The 14615-nt window shown below is 40.6% G+C and overlaps 1 protein-coding gene across 4 annotated transcripts in view; it reads left to right on the top strand.

The window, feature by feature from the left end:
* Window positions 1-834: 834 nt before the first annotated feature.
* snx30 (sorting nexin family member 30) overlaps window positions 835-14615 on the top strand; it is a 77561-nt gene continuing 63780 nt past the window's right edge. For 3 of the 4 annotated variants that reach the window (XM_043715777.1, XM_043715760.1, XM_043715752.1), the window contains exon 1: window positions 6163-6184. In XM_043715777.1, the coding sequence (XP_043571712.1) occupies window positions 6179-6184 (6 nt within the window). In that variant the 5' untranslated portion in view covers window positions 6163-6178. Of the gene's footprint in view, window positions 864-6162; window positions 6185-14615 lie in introns of those variants that run through there. The other variant, XM_043715768.1, reaches the window with a different exon arrangement.

Here is a 14615-nt window from a genome sequence, read left to right as displayed (position 1 = left end):
TAACATCAGTCGTAGTCTCAAGTTAATGGATAACTAGAAATTTTGACCTAAACCAGGAGATCCAAGGTTTTAGTCTAGTGGGCTCTGTATGTTTGTATGTTGCTTTAATGGAAGAATTTGTACATCTGGTCCAAATGAATATTTTAAAAATAGAATTCCTGCAGGATCTATCTTTCACGTGCTATACGTGATAGTGTTCGTTAATTTTCAGTGGATATACAAAGTTCTTGCAAACAAATACCCCTTAGACCTATGCAAGGAGCTAAATGTATTTAGGAAATGAGTAAATTCCTGGTTACACGGCCTGTTTCACTAGTGTGATAAACATATTGAACAAATAAGGTATTTTTAATTAAATCAATGGCATTCATTACTATGTTAAACAGTAATATGGTAGACAATGCCCAACAAACATTTGGGCTAGTTGATGTCACTCAAATGCAATGTATAATGTTATGACATTTCTATATCTAAGTTAAAAGTTGTAACATGTCCTGTAGTATGTGCTGAGATAGCAAAGTGGATTTCAACCATTTTATTTTTCTACGTGTTCTTCTATAATTTAAAACATGTTTAACAATCCTTCATGCAAGGCACAAAGTGGATGTTATTGCATTGCATATGTTTAAAAACATTTCAGTGCACACAAACACTTCCAAGTGGCTCAGCAGGTTTATGCTGACTAGCTGAGTTGTGAAGACAGTGAAGGCTCTGGCTGGGCTTCTCTCCTACCCTTCAAAAATCTCTTCCTCCGTCCCAGTTTATACTGGTCTCAGCTTGGCATAAATTGGCCATAGTCACCAATCAATCTTGTGTGACAGTTGTACTGCAGCACAACAGGGGAATAAACACTTCTAGTGCAGGTAGAATTAAACTATAAACTTGTGCTTTGAGATCTTTGTAAGCTGGCATGTTTTTAAAAATGTTCGTGCTTGGCACCAGGGACTGCCTTGGGTTGGTAATCCTGCTGTGTAGCTGACTTTCCAACTTTGTGAATTTGATTTGTTGATATGGGAGACAGTGGTTGAATTTTGCAGGTTTCCTGAGGCGGAGCTCTCATGCCAGTCAGAATATGCTGACTTTTTCCAGTGCTGTGAAAGTATCAACTTGTGTGTTTTTGGTTAACAGTACTGTATGCCTGTCAGAACCCTCTTAATTGTTACACTGCACTACCCCAACCTACTTGATTCTGTATGTTACTGTCCCATTGACTCCCTGAAGAGATAATCATAGAAGCAGATGGGTAAACAAGTGCTGACAGAATAATTACTGAGAGTAAGTCTTATTTCTCTACATGAAATTAATTGATTCTTTCCCATTTAAGGTACAGTCTCTTGTCATTCCTTCACAGCAGACATTCTGAAAACTGATTCAACTTGAAATTCCGCCAAGGAGTATATTATGGCCTCATGCAGGAGTGATTCTGCAGTGCTGCTGAAGTCGTTGATTTTTAAACTCCACCCAGTGTATATTGGAAGTTGCAGTATGTCCTACTGCTCAAAAAACACTTCTCTAGTTTGGAAGCTGATGCTTAATATTATCTGCAGCTTCTAAACTTTGAAAGACAATTCTGATGCTTGGCTAAGCAAGCAAGATTTTGGTATATAAACAATGTAAAGACTGATACCACCTAAATGCACAGAAGCTTGATAACGATCATACAAGACAGCTATTGGATATTAAGAGCTCTTCTCACTTCTGTATATTTGGGTGGTATCAGTCTTTACATTCTTGTGTTTATATACCAAAATCTTGCTTTCTTAAGCCGGGCATCAGAATTGTCTTTCAACATTTAGAAGCTGCAGACAGTATTAAGCATCAGCTGCCAAACTAGAGAAGTGTTTTTTGAACAGTAGGAATGCACTCATTTACATTCTGTTGATGAATAGGGAGTGTTCTAATGTGCTGTGCCACTCGGTCCCCTCTCTTCTCTCCTCTGTCATGCCAGCTGTGTTGCTGTATTCTTATCTGCATGTTTCTTATTTTACTGGTTGGTTCTGCAAAAAAGACTCTTAAAATGTCAAGTCCTGGAAATGCTGAGCAGTTCTGATATTTTATGGCAGAGCATATTCATTATATATTTACTACCCAAATGTAATGTGTTGTGAGCTACAATAGCATATTTAACAATTAGTTTTCACTTTTTTTTGTAGAGAACTAGCAATTTCTGAGATGTGCCTTCACTGCAAGCTTTGGATATTTTATTCCTTTCCGATCTGATTTTTGAAACCCAGGGCCAGAAAGGGTTCTTAGAACCGCCAGTATGGGACTTTATAGTCTGCTTCAACCAGGTTTTCTAATAAGGGCTTTTGCCTGGAACATTGATTTTCCTGCTTCTTGGATGCTGTCTGACCTGTTGTGCTTTTCCAGCACTCTCTATTCTAATCTCCAGCATCTGCTGTCTTTACTTTTGCCAACCAGGTTTTCCACCATCTAATGAAAGCAACAAAAGACCCCTTTATTGACCTCCAAGTTTTGACTTTCCCAAGAACTGCTTGACTTTGTCCTCAGCAGGTAGCTTGATGCCTAACTTAAACATGCTCCTTGATAAAACCTGATTTAATCCAGAAAGAGACAACTCTGTATCTTCCAGTTTTTCACAATCTCTAAATGTTATGTGCCACAAGGCACATAGACAGTTCAACTCAATATAAAAGGAAGCCACAAACGTTGCAAATATTTTATGAAACCTAGCCAGCGCCATTTTTTTCTCGGGTCACAGTTGTCCCTGTGCATTTTTCTGGGACTTTCTATTACGATATGTAATGTTCCGCTGTGATGCCATGTGACAGCATAAAGTGGTGAGGTGTAAAGAAACAGGCAATTTTGAAAGCCTGTCTATACACACTATCAATCTTTTGTTATGCATCTAAATTAATTAGACCAATGATTCCCAAGGTTCATCAATTGCCTTTTCGGAGTCATGAGCTTCCAGACATGAGAACATTTTTAGACTGTTTGTTTGTTTATTACACAATAATGTAAAGTAATCATGTTACTGATTCTAGATTAACTTTAGTAATCTGCCAAAATAATGACATTTGGTTAAGATGAGCTCGAACAGTTTGTACAGAGACAGGGTGAGGATTCTATACCGGGATAGTATTTATACTGTCAGTTGGTGTGTAGGTGAATTTTAGTGCAGTTTGGGCCAAAGCAAGGTTTATTTAAATGACGTGAAATGGTTAAAATCTACAGATTAGAGATAATGGTGTTCTCTGGACTATAATTATGCTCTGTCATGTTCCCTCTGTAGTCTTTTTGAGCAGCCTGTCTGAATTAAAATGGGACTTGCTAAATCTAATACTAAGAAGTGAAACCAGTCAAGTGGTTGAAGTTTCAGTGGGAAAGCATTTTGACAATAGTGACTGTAAGTTTCAAAGTTCTTATGGAAAGGGATAAGGATAGTGCAGACGTTTGTATCTAAATGGGGTAAAGCCAATTTCAGTATCCAGGATCTGGCATAAATTGGGATAGCTACTTTTAGGTAAGTCCACATTTGGAAAGTGGAAATCCTTTTCAAGGGGGTAAAGTGAAGAATTCAGGGCCAGCGTCTTCTCTAAGAGTGAAGGTTAACAGCAGCAAATCCAGGGAATCCTGGATGTCAGGATCTATTGGAAGCTTGATTAAGAAAGTGAAGCCTGGCTTGCTGTGTTCTTTCAGCCTCATGCTTGTCTACCTTGGAGTCCAGCATGTGCAGTTTTGTCTCTCGGTGAAGAAAGTATGTAGAGTCATAAAGAAATACAGCACAAAAGCAGATTCAATGGTCCAATCTAGTCCCCTTTTCCATCATTTGGCCAATTAACCCTCAAATCCTTCCAATTCACATACGCATCCAGATGCCTTTTAAATGTTGTAATTATACCAGCCTCCACCACTTCCTCTGGCAGCTCATTCCATGCATGCACCACTCTCTGCGTGGAAAAAGTTGGCCCTTAAGTTCCATTTTAAATCTTTCCCCCCTCTCCTTTAAATCATGCTTTCTAGTTTTGGACCCTTCCACCCCCGCCCCGCACCCCCCTTCCCCCACCCCAAACTCCCAACCCTGGAGAAAATACATCAGCTATTTACCTTACCCATGCCTCTCATGATTTTATAAATCCCTTCAGCCTCCAACACACCAGGGGAAAATAGCCCCTGTCTATTTTGCCTCTCCCCATAGCTCAAACACTCCACCCTGGCAGCATCCTTAAATCTTTTCTGAACCCTTTCAAGTTTCTCAGCATCCTTTCTATAGCAGGGAGACCAGAATTGCATGCAGTTTTCTGAAAGTGGTCTAATCGGTGTCTTGTACAGCTGCAATATGACCTCCCAACTCACATATTCAATCTTCTGACCAATAAAGGCAAGCATACCAAATGCTGCCTTCACTATCCTATCTACCTGCGACTCCACTTCCAAAGAACTATGAACCTGCACTCCAATGTCTTTGTTCAGCAACACTCCCCAAGTCCTTGCCATTCGGTTTGTATATCCTGCCCTGCTTTGCACATGTTGAACACAACACCCTTAAAAATAGGGAAGGCTGTTTAAAAAGTGTAGAGTACAGTGTGTTGCTTAAAGAAATTAGGAGGGCAAAGAGGGATCACAAAATCTTTGGCATTAATACAGCAAACTTTATTTTATCTCACACTCCTGATAAACTGGCAAAAATCGTATGCCTCCAGTACTGAGTATTTATGCTATAAACCAAGTTATGTCTATACCCCTGGCATTATGTTTTTCTTTCTTACTGTGGTTTTTAGTATGATTTTAGGAGTTCTCTTTAATTCTTTTTCAGGGATAGTGATGTCTCAAAGCTTTGCTTGGTCAGGGCTTACTGCAATTGTATACCACTTGATTATCTGGAATATTTGATCAACTTCTACATTCCAAATCCCATAGGTGCTGGTTAATTACCAAAAGAAATGCTGTATGTTAAGAGTAAGAGGAATTACCAGGGAAAGCTTGGGGTCTATTAGAGACCAAAGGGGCAAACTGTGGAGTCAGAGCATTTGGGTGAGGTCTTGGATATATCTCTTCTAATATTCATATACATATTCATTTATGTATTCATAAATGAAGAAAGGCATTATGGCTGAGGATTTGAGTTGGGATTGAGAGATTGTAGAACATCTAAATAAGATATTAGATGTTTCAGTGGGCATACAGGTGCATAATTCCACAGGGCCTGATGAGATGTATCCCATGCTGCTATGGGATGCAAGGGAGAAAATTGTAGGGGCCCTGGTGGGCATAATTAATACTTCAGGTGACGTGTCTGGAAGTAAGCTAAGCTGGTTGCTTTAAACAAGAAGGGTAATAGGGATGGGCCAGGGAATTCCAGACTAGTTAGTCTCAGTGGTAGGGAAATCATTAATTCTGTCCCTCTTTTTCTAATCAACACTTGGGAAGGCAGGGATTGTTCAGTGTTGAGGCAGACTGGCTAAAAGAATCCCTTGACACCCAGAGTCCACTTCCAGCACCAGAGGGTTTATTAATGTTACACTGGTGGGAAGAAATCTGTGGGAGTCCAGAAGCTGCTTCCCTGAACAAAGCAAAGACAAACTTTTTTTACACATTTGTTTTTAAACCAATTGTATTATTACGTGATTAGATATGCATTCAATCAGTTTAATTGTGTGATTGCATGGTCAATGATGAGCAACTGAATGGTTAGCCCACAGTCTTTTGATCTCTTAATATTAAATAGACATCTATCCTTGGACTTTTACAAAGCATCTTACTCAACAAAATCAATACTGCTGACATCTGTGCCTGTAACTAAATCGTCTCTGCTAGCAATGTGGGGGCCTACCTTTAACGTCTAAGGCTGTGGTCCCCAAAGTTATTCGGTTAAATCACTTGAATGTTTACTGAGATGTTTGGGATTGTATTCATTGGAGTTTAGAAGATTAAGGGGAGATCTAATAGAAACTTACAAGATAATACATGGCTTGGAGAGGGTGGACGCTAGGAGATTGTTTCCGTTAGGCGAGGAGACTAGGACCAGTGGACACAGCCTTAGAATTAGAGGGGGTAAATTCAGAACAGAAATGCGGAGACATTTCTTCAGCCAGAGTGGTGGGCCTGTGGAATTCGTTGCCACAGAGTGCAGTGGAGGCTGGGACGCTAAATGTCTTCAAGGCAGAAATTGATAAATTCTTGATGTCACAAGGAATTAAGGGCTACAGGGAGAATGCGGGTAAGTGGAGTTGAAATGCCCATCAGCCTTGATTGAATGGCGGAGTGGACTTGATGGGCTGAATGGCCTTACTTCCGCTCCTATGTCTTACGGTTTATGTATAATCATAGTTCTAGATTTTGAATGTCTAGAAATCTTAACTGCCCCTTTTTATCTTGTGGAGAATCTCAGACTTTTAATCAGCTAGGTGTGGAATTCTCCTGTCACCATACTCGAGGGTGTTCTTATCCAGCTGTCTCTGTATAAACAGCTGCATGTTTGCAACAGGACCCTTTGTGTACTCATTGTAAGACCCTCTGTGTGCTAACTTAATCTTGTTATCTTGAATATATTCTATGAAACTACAGTTGTCCTAACTTATGGTTTACCTTAATACTGTACAAAACAGGCCACTGCCTCAGTTGAAAATGTTCTCTAAATTATGTCAACCAAAACTTGCAGGCAGCCATTTTTACGTCTCCTTCAGCCAGGGCAGTCCCAACTGTTAAATAGTAGGCATTAACATGTTCCAGGGAGATACTGTCTGACAAACTGAACTTTTTGGAAAGGTGACTTAAATATATTTTAGTGCAGTTGATGTGGTTTACCTAGACTTCAGTAAGGTCTTTGACAAGGTACTACATGGAAGGCTGATCCAAAAGGTCAGAGCCCATGGGATCCAAAGGCAAATTTGTAAACTGGATTCAAAATTGGCTTGCAAATAGGCAAAGGATGGTGGTGGTGTGGGGGGATAGGGGGGGAAATGTTTTTGTGATTGGAAGCCTATAACCATCAGTGCACCATAGGGACTGGTTCCCTTGTTATTCACTCTGCTTGAATGTGAATAAAGAAGGTATATTGAATAAGTTCGCAGATGGCACACAATGTTGTTGACAGAGAGGAGGATGGTCTATGGCTATAGGCTGGTATTGATCAGCTGGTAAATTGGGCCGAGCAATGGCAAAATGAAACTTTATTGTAAGTGTGAAATTTTGAGTGTTCTAATAAGGGAAGGATACACAACAATGGTCTTAGCCAGTACTAAGAAACAAAGGAACCTTGGAGTACAAGTCATAGATCCCTGATGGTGTCACCAAGGAGTGGTGAAGGAATACAGAATGTTTGCCTTCATTAGCTGGGGTGTAGAATGTAGGAGCAAGGAAGTCTCCTTACAACTTGATAAAACATTTGTTAATGCTAGAGTTGGAATACTCCGTGCAGTTCTGTTTGCCAGAGGGACATAATTGCATTGGAAATTGTGCTGAGGAAAACAATGTTGCCTGAGATGAAAAGTCTGTTGGGGGAGAGACTGGATAGAGTCCGAGTTATAGAGATGTACAGCACAGAAACAGACCCTTCGGTCCAACTCGTCCATGCCGACCAGATATCCCATCCCAATCTAGTCCCACCTGCCAGCACCTGGCCCATATCCCTCTAAACCCTTTCTATTCATATACTCAATCCAGATGCCTTTTAAATGTTGTAATTGTACTAGCCTCCACCACTCCTTCTGGCAGGTCATTCCATACATGTACTATTCTCTGAGTGAAAAAGTTATCTCTTAGGTCTCTTTATATCTTTCCCTCCCTCACCCTAAACCTATGCCCTCTAGTCCTGGACTCCCCCACCACAGGGAAAAGACTTTGTCTGTTTATCCTATCCATGCCCCTCATGATTTTGTAAACCTCTATGATGTCACCCCTCAGCCTCCATTCCAGGGAAAACAGCCCTAGCATATTCATCCTCTCCCTATAGCTCAAATCCTCCAACCCTGGCAACATCCTTGTAAATCTTTTCTGAACCCTTCCAAGTTTCACAGCATCTTTCTGATGGGAAGGAGACCAGAATTGTATCTAATATTCCAACAGCGGCCTAACCAATGTCCTGAACAACCACAATATGACCTCCGAACTCCTGTACTCAGTACTTTGACCAATAGAGGTCAGCATGGTGGCTCAGTGGTTAGCACTGCTGACTCGCAGCACCAGGGTCCCGGGTTAGATTCCAGCCTTGGGTGACTGTGCCAACTCCACACAGACATTCTCCCTGTCTGAGTGGGTTTCCTCTGGGTGCTCCAGTTTCCTCCCACTGTCCAAAGATGTGCAGGTCAGGTAATTTGGCCATGCTAAATTGCCCATAGTATTGGGTGGATTAGTCAGAGGTAAATGGAGGGGAATGGGTCTGGGTGGGTTGCTCTTCAGAGGGTCGGTGTGGACTTGTTGGGCTGAAGGGCCTGTTTCCACACTGTAGGAAATTTAATCATCTGATCTAAAGGGAAGCATACCACATTGCCTTCACTATCCTATCTACTTGCGACTCTACTTCCAAGGAGCTATGAATCTGCACTCCAAGGTCTCTGTTCAGCAACACTCCCTCGGATCTTTCCATTAAGTGTCTATGTCCTGCTAAGACTTTGCTTTCCTAAAATGCAGCACCTCCGATATCTAAATTAAACCCCATCTGCCACTTCTCAGCACATTGACCCATCTGATCAGGATCCTGTTGTAATCTGAGGTAACCACCTTTGCTGTCCACTACACTTCCAATTTTGGTGTCATCTGCAAACCTACATACTATATACTAATGCGTGCATCCAAATCATTTATGTAAATGACAAAAAGTAGAGGGCCCAGCACCAATCCTTGTGGCACTCCACTGGTCACAGGCCTCCTGTCTGAAAAACAACCCTCCACCACCACCCTCTGTCTTCTACCTTTGAGCCAGTTCTGTATCCAAATGGCTAGTTCTCCCTGTCAGGCTCACTGGTCTATAGTTCCCTGGCTTGTCCTTACCACCCTTCTTAAACATTGGCACCATGTTAACTAACCTCCAGTCTTCTGGCACCTCACCTGTGACTATTGATGATACAAATATCTCAGCAAGAGGCCCAGCAATCACTTCCTTAGCTTCCACAGAGTTCTGGCATCCACATGATCAGGTCTTGGGGATTTATCCACTTGATTGGATTTATTTTCTTTTGGAGCAGAGGAAGCTGAGGGAGCATATGATTTTGAGGCATAGACAGTAGATCATGAATTGTTTCCCCATGGCAGATATGCTGAGGATCAGAGGGCATAATGTTTAAAGTGCACAAGTGGATTTACAGACCATCTGAAAGTTTTTTCACCCAGACTAAACATGGAACTTGTTGCCTGAGAGGGCGGTGGAGGCAATTTCTCTTGCAACACTTAAAAGGCTTTTGAATTAATACTTAAAATGCTAAGTAATTGTAGGCTATGGATCAAATGTGGGTAAAGTGGAATTAGTGTTGTTTTGTTAGTTGGCCTAAGTGGTGGGCTGAACGGAATGACTCGTCTTAGCATGTGCAAGGTTGTCTGTGTTGTAGGAAAATTCTTGGGCATGTTATCCAGGCACGGAAATGACACTTAAAGGAAACGTTGACAACAGCTTTAATGTTTGCCAAATTACATCACTTAATTTAGTAAGTTGTAGGAAATCTGAACTTGCTGCTGGTAGGTGACTTTAGTGGAAAATACAAACCTGAATTGTCACAATTGATGTAGTGACAGGCTCAATCTGCCAAGTCTCCCAGGAGAAATCCATGTGAACTCTTGAATGAACTGAGCTGTTTCCAGTAGTCCCTTGGCTTTTGTGGCTTTGTGCTGTGTTCTGGGCGTGCCCGGTCAATATCTTCAAAATGGGGTGAATTTTTCATTTAAAATTGAAAGCATTGTAGAAAAATTCTAAAATTAAAGTGGGGATTGGGGAAGGAAGTGCAAGAAATGTTCTTTCCACCCTGCAAAACAATTAGAGGTGTTAGGTTTTTTGAGATTCATACACCCTTGTTGCAACTGCAACATGCCAACTTCTGTCAACAGCCAAAATTTATTAAGCACAAGCTGTGGAGGAACCCGAACATCTTCGCAGTCATGTCAAGGGATCTCTCTCTGAACAGAGGGACAGTTTTTCCTTTATACAGGACAAGAGTTTCCTGTTACAATCAATAACGCCCACAAGATGACCCCCCAGCCATTCCCCCCACAGTCATGTGCCACTGTACACAATGTGATCTTATCATTTCCAGAAATAACGTCATGTAAATCATCCCTTAATGATCAGATCTGTTGTGAATCATTTTGTTAACTTCAAGGAGTAGTCAGAATTTTAATTGCAATGTTCTTATTTATTTCTGGGTATGATGTACTTCTATTACTCTGAATAACTAGGAAATGGCCATGCACATTGCTATCCTTTGCCATTCAGAGCAATGTAAATTCCTTACATTCTACCTGTAAGACAGAGACTTGCCACTCTAGCCTTGGGACATCCAGTTTCCTGCAGAGCAGAGCAAATTAACCCTTTAATATCTCAGGGACTCCAGTTGCAGATGCTTTGACCCCTCTTATCAACTTGCAAGGCAAACTGAGATGAAGGAGGAGAGGAATGGTCTGCAAGGTGATGCATTGTGATGCGATGTTCAGCTAAATCTGGGCTGTCATTAAATAGGGACCAAATTTGTGGACTAAGTCACTCCTAATTAGTCACCGGTTGGATTAGAGTCCAATCAAGTTTGTGATTGGGATCTGGTTCTGAATAAATCTGCTGATGCTCTTTGAATCTGGTCTATACTGTTGAGTAGGCACTCATCATAAAATGGGATGTAAACATGGTTCTGAGTCGAGCTGTCTTTGAATGTAACTGATCATGTTTTGGGCATTGCTTGATGTCCATAATATTCTTTTGAGTCAAAGGCTTTTTAATTTGTTTGGAAACAAGAACATTTTGTGCTATTGGAGTAGGAGTTGTAATGTGCCTGAATTTTTTTAACTGCAAAGCAGTTTCTGTTTCTAATTTATGGTGAATGTCTAACATGTTTACACTAGCATGATGTCTGATCCAGCAGAGTGGGAATATGATATGTTGCTTTGTGACTTGGGACTTGAAAACAAGAATTTACTTGCCCTGCAAAGGAAACAACACCTACCTTCCTTGGCTGATAGAAGACTGAAGTGCTTCACACTCAAGGTTTTTTTCGCAAGGTAATTGCTGTTGTAATGTAGAAAACATTTTGTGTGCAGCAAGCGGCCATTTGATGATCAGATTTTTGTGGTGGCTGAGATTTTGTTCAGGGCACCATGCTTAAGTTCATTGTCATTGAATCTTTTTAAACTTGAAAGCAGATAATGATCTTTTCAATATCTTGTCAAAGCCTCCATTTCTCAATGGTGCGTGCTCTCAGCACTACACTAGCTGTGCCAACCTTGGTGGTGATTGTTTTTTGCCCTCAAGTGGAACTGAAAAACAGTCCCAACTAACTGAGGCACAACTGACATTGCAGTGTTATAGTGCTGTATAAGTGCTCACTGTATTAGCCCAAAGGGTGGAGGAATAAACCAGGGAACTCCAGGCATAGCAAATGAGGTGGTTACAACCAATGATGTCTCAATTTTTTGTTAGTATCGTGCAACAGATTTTCAGTAAATAGGTTTTTGATTAAATCTTTTGAACAATGGCATCCCATCATTTGCCAGCTCCCAAATTGAAGGTGACATCACTGCTCGCTGTCTAAATTTCCAGCAAATTAGTTCACAGCAATTCCAATGCAAGACCCTGCCATTAAATTTTGAGCCATTTATTCTCTGAAGAGATTATAATTCAAATGGCAAATCCAAACATTGCCAGTAACAGGTCTGGTACCATCATTTTTGTTCTCCTGTATATGGTTTGTCTCTGAAATTTGAAGTCTTTTGAAACTTCTAATACCCAGCAATTCATTTTGAATGCTTTGTCTGGGAGATGGTGGAAACTGATTTAGTAGTAACTGAATCAAGGAAATTAGAGGTAATGAAGAGAAAAGGATTGCAAGATGTTGGATAAATTGGGTAGCTTTAATAAAAACTTTAACTTAAGTGTGATAGGCAGCTATAATGTATAATAATTTGAGCTATTAGAAGCTGGGAGCATTTATTTCAAGCAGCCAGTGAGTTGAAGAAAGATAGGGAAGACACTGTTTCACAATCTGATCACGTTCAGTGACTAAAGGAATGAGAGTACTATCTTTAGGGCAGCACTTCAATCTGGTGCTGAATTTAAATTATTTAAAGACAAGCTTAAAGATCTAGCAGAACATGTCTCCATGGGTTACTTATCTTCAAATTTAGAGGGGAGTAGCTAAAAATTCAAATTTTAACATTGCTGGGAACTGCTGGTAGGACTCGTTCTGTTATTCTTGTGTAGCACACATTCCTGTGATGGACAGGAGATTGAAATAACCCTATTAATTTTTTTCCCTCTTGTCTTTGACTCCACTACTGGAGACTGATCTAGACGAGCATTCCAGTATAGTACTACAGAATAGATGCACTACCAAATGTACTGTCACTTGAATGGCATGTAAAACTGAGATTCCATTTGCCACCATGGGTAAAAATAATCCCATACCACCATTCTGAAGAAAAGTAGGGAACTCCATTTAACTATGTAATAACTATCTTATTTCTAACCTAGTTTTTAGACACTTATGCTACTACTTTCCCTTTTTATTCCTTTTTTTTGTATCCAAGATTTGTACCTAAGATGCTACCATTAGAAGGTAGCCACTGTAAAAAAAACTTTTCACTACTCCTGTGCTTCTGTACTGGAATACACATGATTCTGATAGTCACCAGGGTCTATGTTTATCCCTCTGTCAACATTGCAAAAATACAACAGATCTGGGATCTAGTTACTGCCCCATTTTTGTTTCTGGAGCTTGCTGAGTCCAAACTGCTGTTCTTATTTCCTACATTATAGCAATGACTACACTTTTTTTTTATTGGCTGTTAAGTCCTTTTGAAATAGTCATAGAGATGTACAGCATCGAAACAAACCCTTTGATCCAACTCATCAATGCCAACCAGATATCCCAACTAAGGCAGATGAACTCAGGGCATGGTTAGGAACATGGGACTGGGATATTCTAACAAATACAGAAACATGGCTCAGGGATGGATGGGACTGGCAGCTTTATGTTCCAGAATACAAATCCTACAGGAAGGACAGAAAGGGAGGTAAGAGAAGAGGTGAGTGGTGTTTTTTTGATAAAGAATAGTATTACAGCTGTACTGAGGGAGGATGTTCCCAGAAATGCATCCAGGGAAATTATTTGGGTGGAACTGAAATGAGAAAGAGATGATCACCTTATTGGGATTATATTTAAGACCCCCTAACAGTCAGGGAAATTGAGAAACAAATTTGTAAGGAGATCTGTTATCAGTAGGAATAATAGGGGATTTTAACTTAGACTGGGTCTGCCATAGTGTTAAGGGTTGAGATGGAGAGGAATATGTGTGTACAAGAAGATTTTCTGATTCAATATGTGGATGTACCTCCTAAAGAAGGTTCAAAACTTGACCTACTCTTGGTAAATAAGGCAGGGCAGGTGACTGAGGTGGCAGTGGGGGAGCACTTTGGGGCCAGTGACCATAATTTTTAGATTTTTAAATACTGATGGAAAAGGATAGACCAGATCTAAAGGTTGAAGTTCTAAATTGGAGGAAGGCTAATTTTGACTGTATTCGGCAAGCTGATTGGGGGCAGATGTTCGCAGGCAAAGGGATGGCTGAAAAATGGGAAGCCTTCAGAAATGAGAACCAGAGACAGTATATTCCTGTTAGGGTGAAAGGAAAGGCTGGTAGGTGTAGGGGAATGATGGATTTCTAGAGAAATTGTGGGTTTGGTTAAGAAAAAGAAGGAACCCATGTCAGGTATAGGCAGGAATGATCGAGTGAATCCTTAGGGTATAAAGGAAGTAGGAGGCCAAAAAAGGGACATGAGAGCTTTTGGCAAATAGGATTAAGGAGAATCCAGAGTTTTTACAAATGCATTAAGGACAAAAGGGTAACACGGGAGAGAATAGGGCCCCTCAAAGATCGGCAAGGCAGCCTTTGTGTGGAGCCACAGGAGATGGGGGAGATACTAAAAAAACTTTGCATCAGTATTTACTGTGAAGAAGGAAATGGAAGATATTGAATGTAGAGAAATAGATGTTGACATCTTGAAAAATGTCCAAATTACAGAGGAGGAAATGCTGGATGTCTTGAAACATGTAAAGGTGGATAAATCCCCAGGACCTGATCAGGTGTACCATTAGAACTCTGGGAAGCTAGAGAAGTGATTACTGGGCCCCTTGCTGAGATATTTGTATCATTGATAGTCACACGTGAGGTGCTGGAAGGTTGGAGGTTGGCTAATATGGTACCGTTCTGTTTGATTCCAAAAGTGCACTATAATCTCAAGTCTTGCCTTCTCCTCAGTCTAAAGCTTTGAGTGAATGATTGATTAGTTTTGTGCTTTCATTTTGAAGACTAAATTAGTTTGCGGTTCAGCAAAAGATGGAGCTATGAATGTCAACATCATTGGAGATAATGGGAGATGTGAAAGCATGCTGTCAACTTAAGCATTTATTTAATATTTAAGCTTCAACTTTGAAATTGGTGAGGAAGGTTTATTT

Source organism: Chiloscyllium plagiosum, chromosome 2 (assembly GCF_004010195.1).
Source record: "Chiloscyllium plagiosum isolate BGI_BamShark_2017 chromosome 2, ASM401019v2, whole genome shotgun sequence".
Taxonomy (NCBI): domain Eukaryota; kingdom Metazoa; phylum Chordata; class Chondrichthyes; order Orectolobiformes; family Hemiscylliidae; genus Chiloscyllium; species Chiloscyllium plagiosum.
Note: the sequence above shows the minus strand (reverse complement) of the source record. Positions and strands in the feature narration are given on the sequence as shown.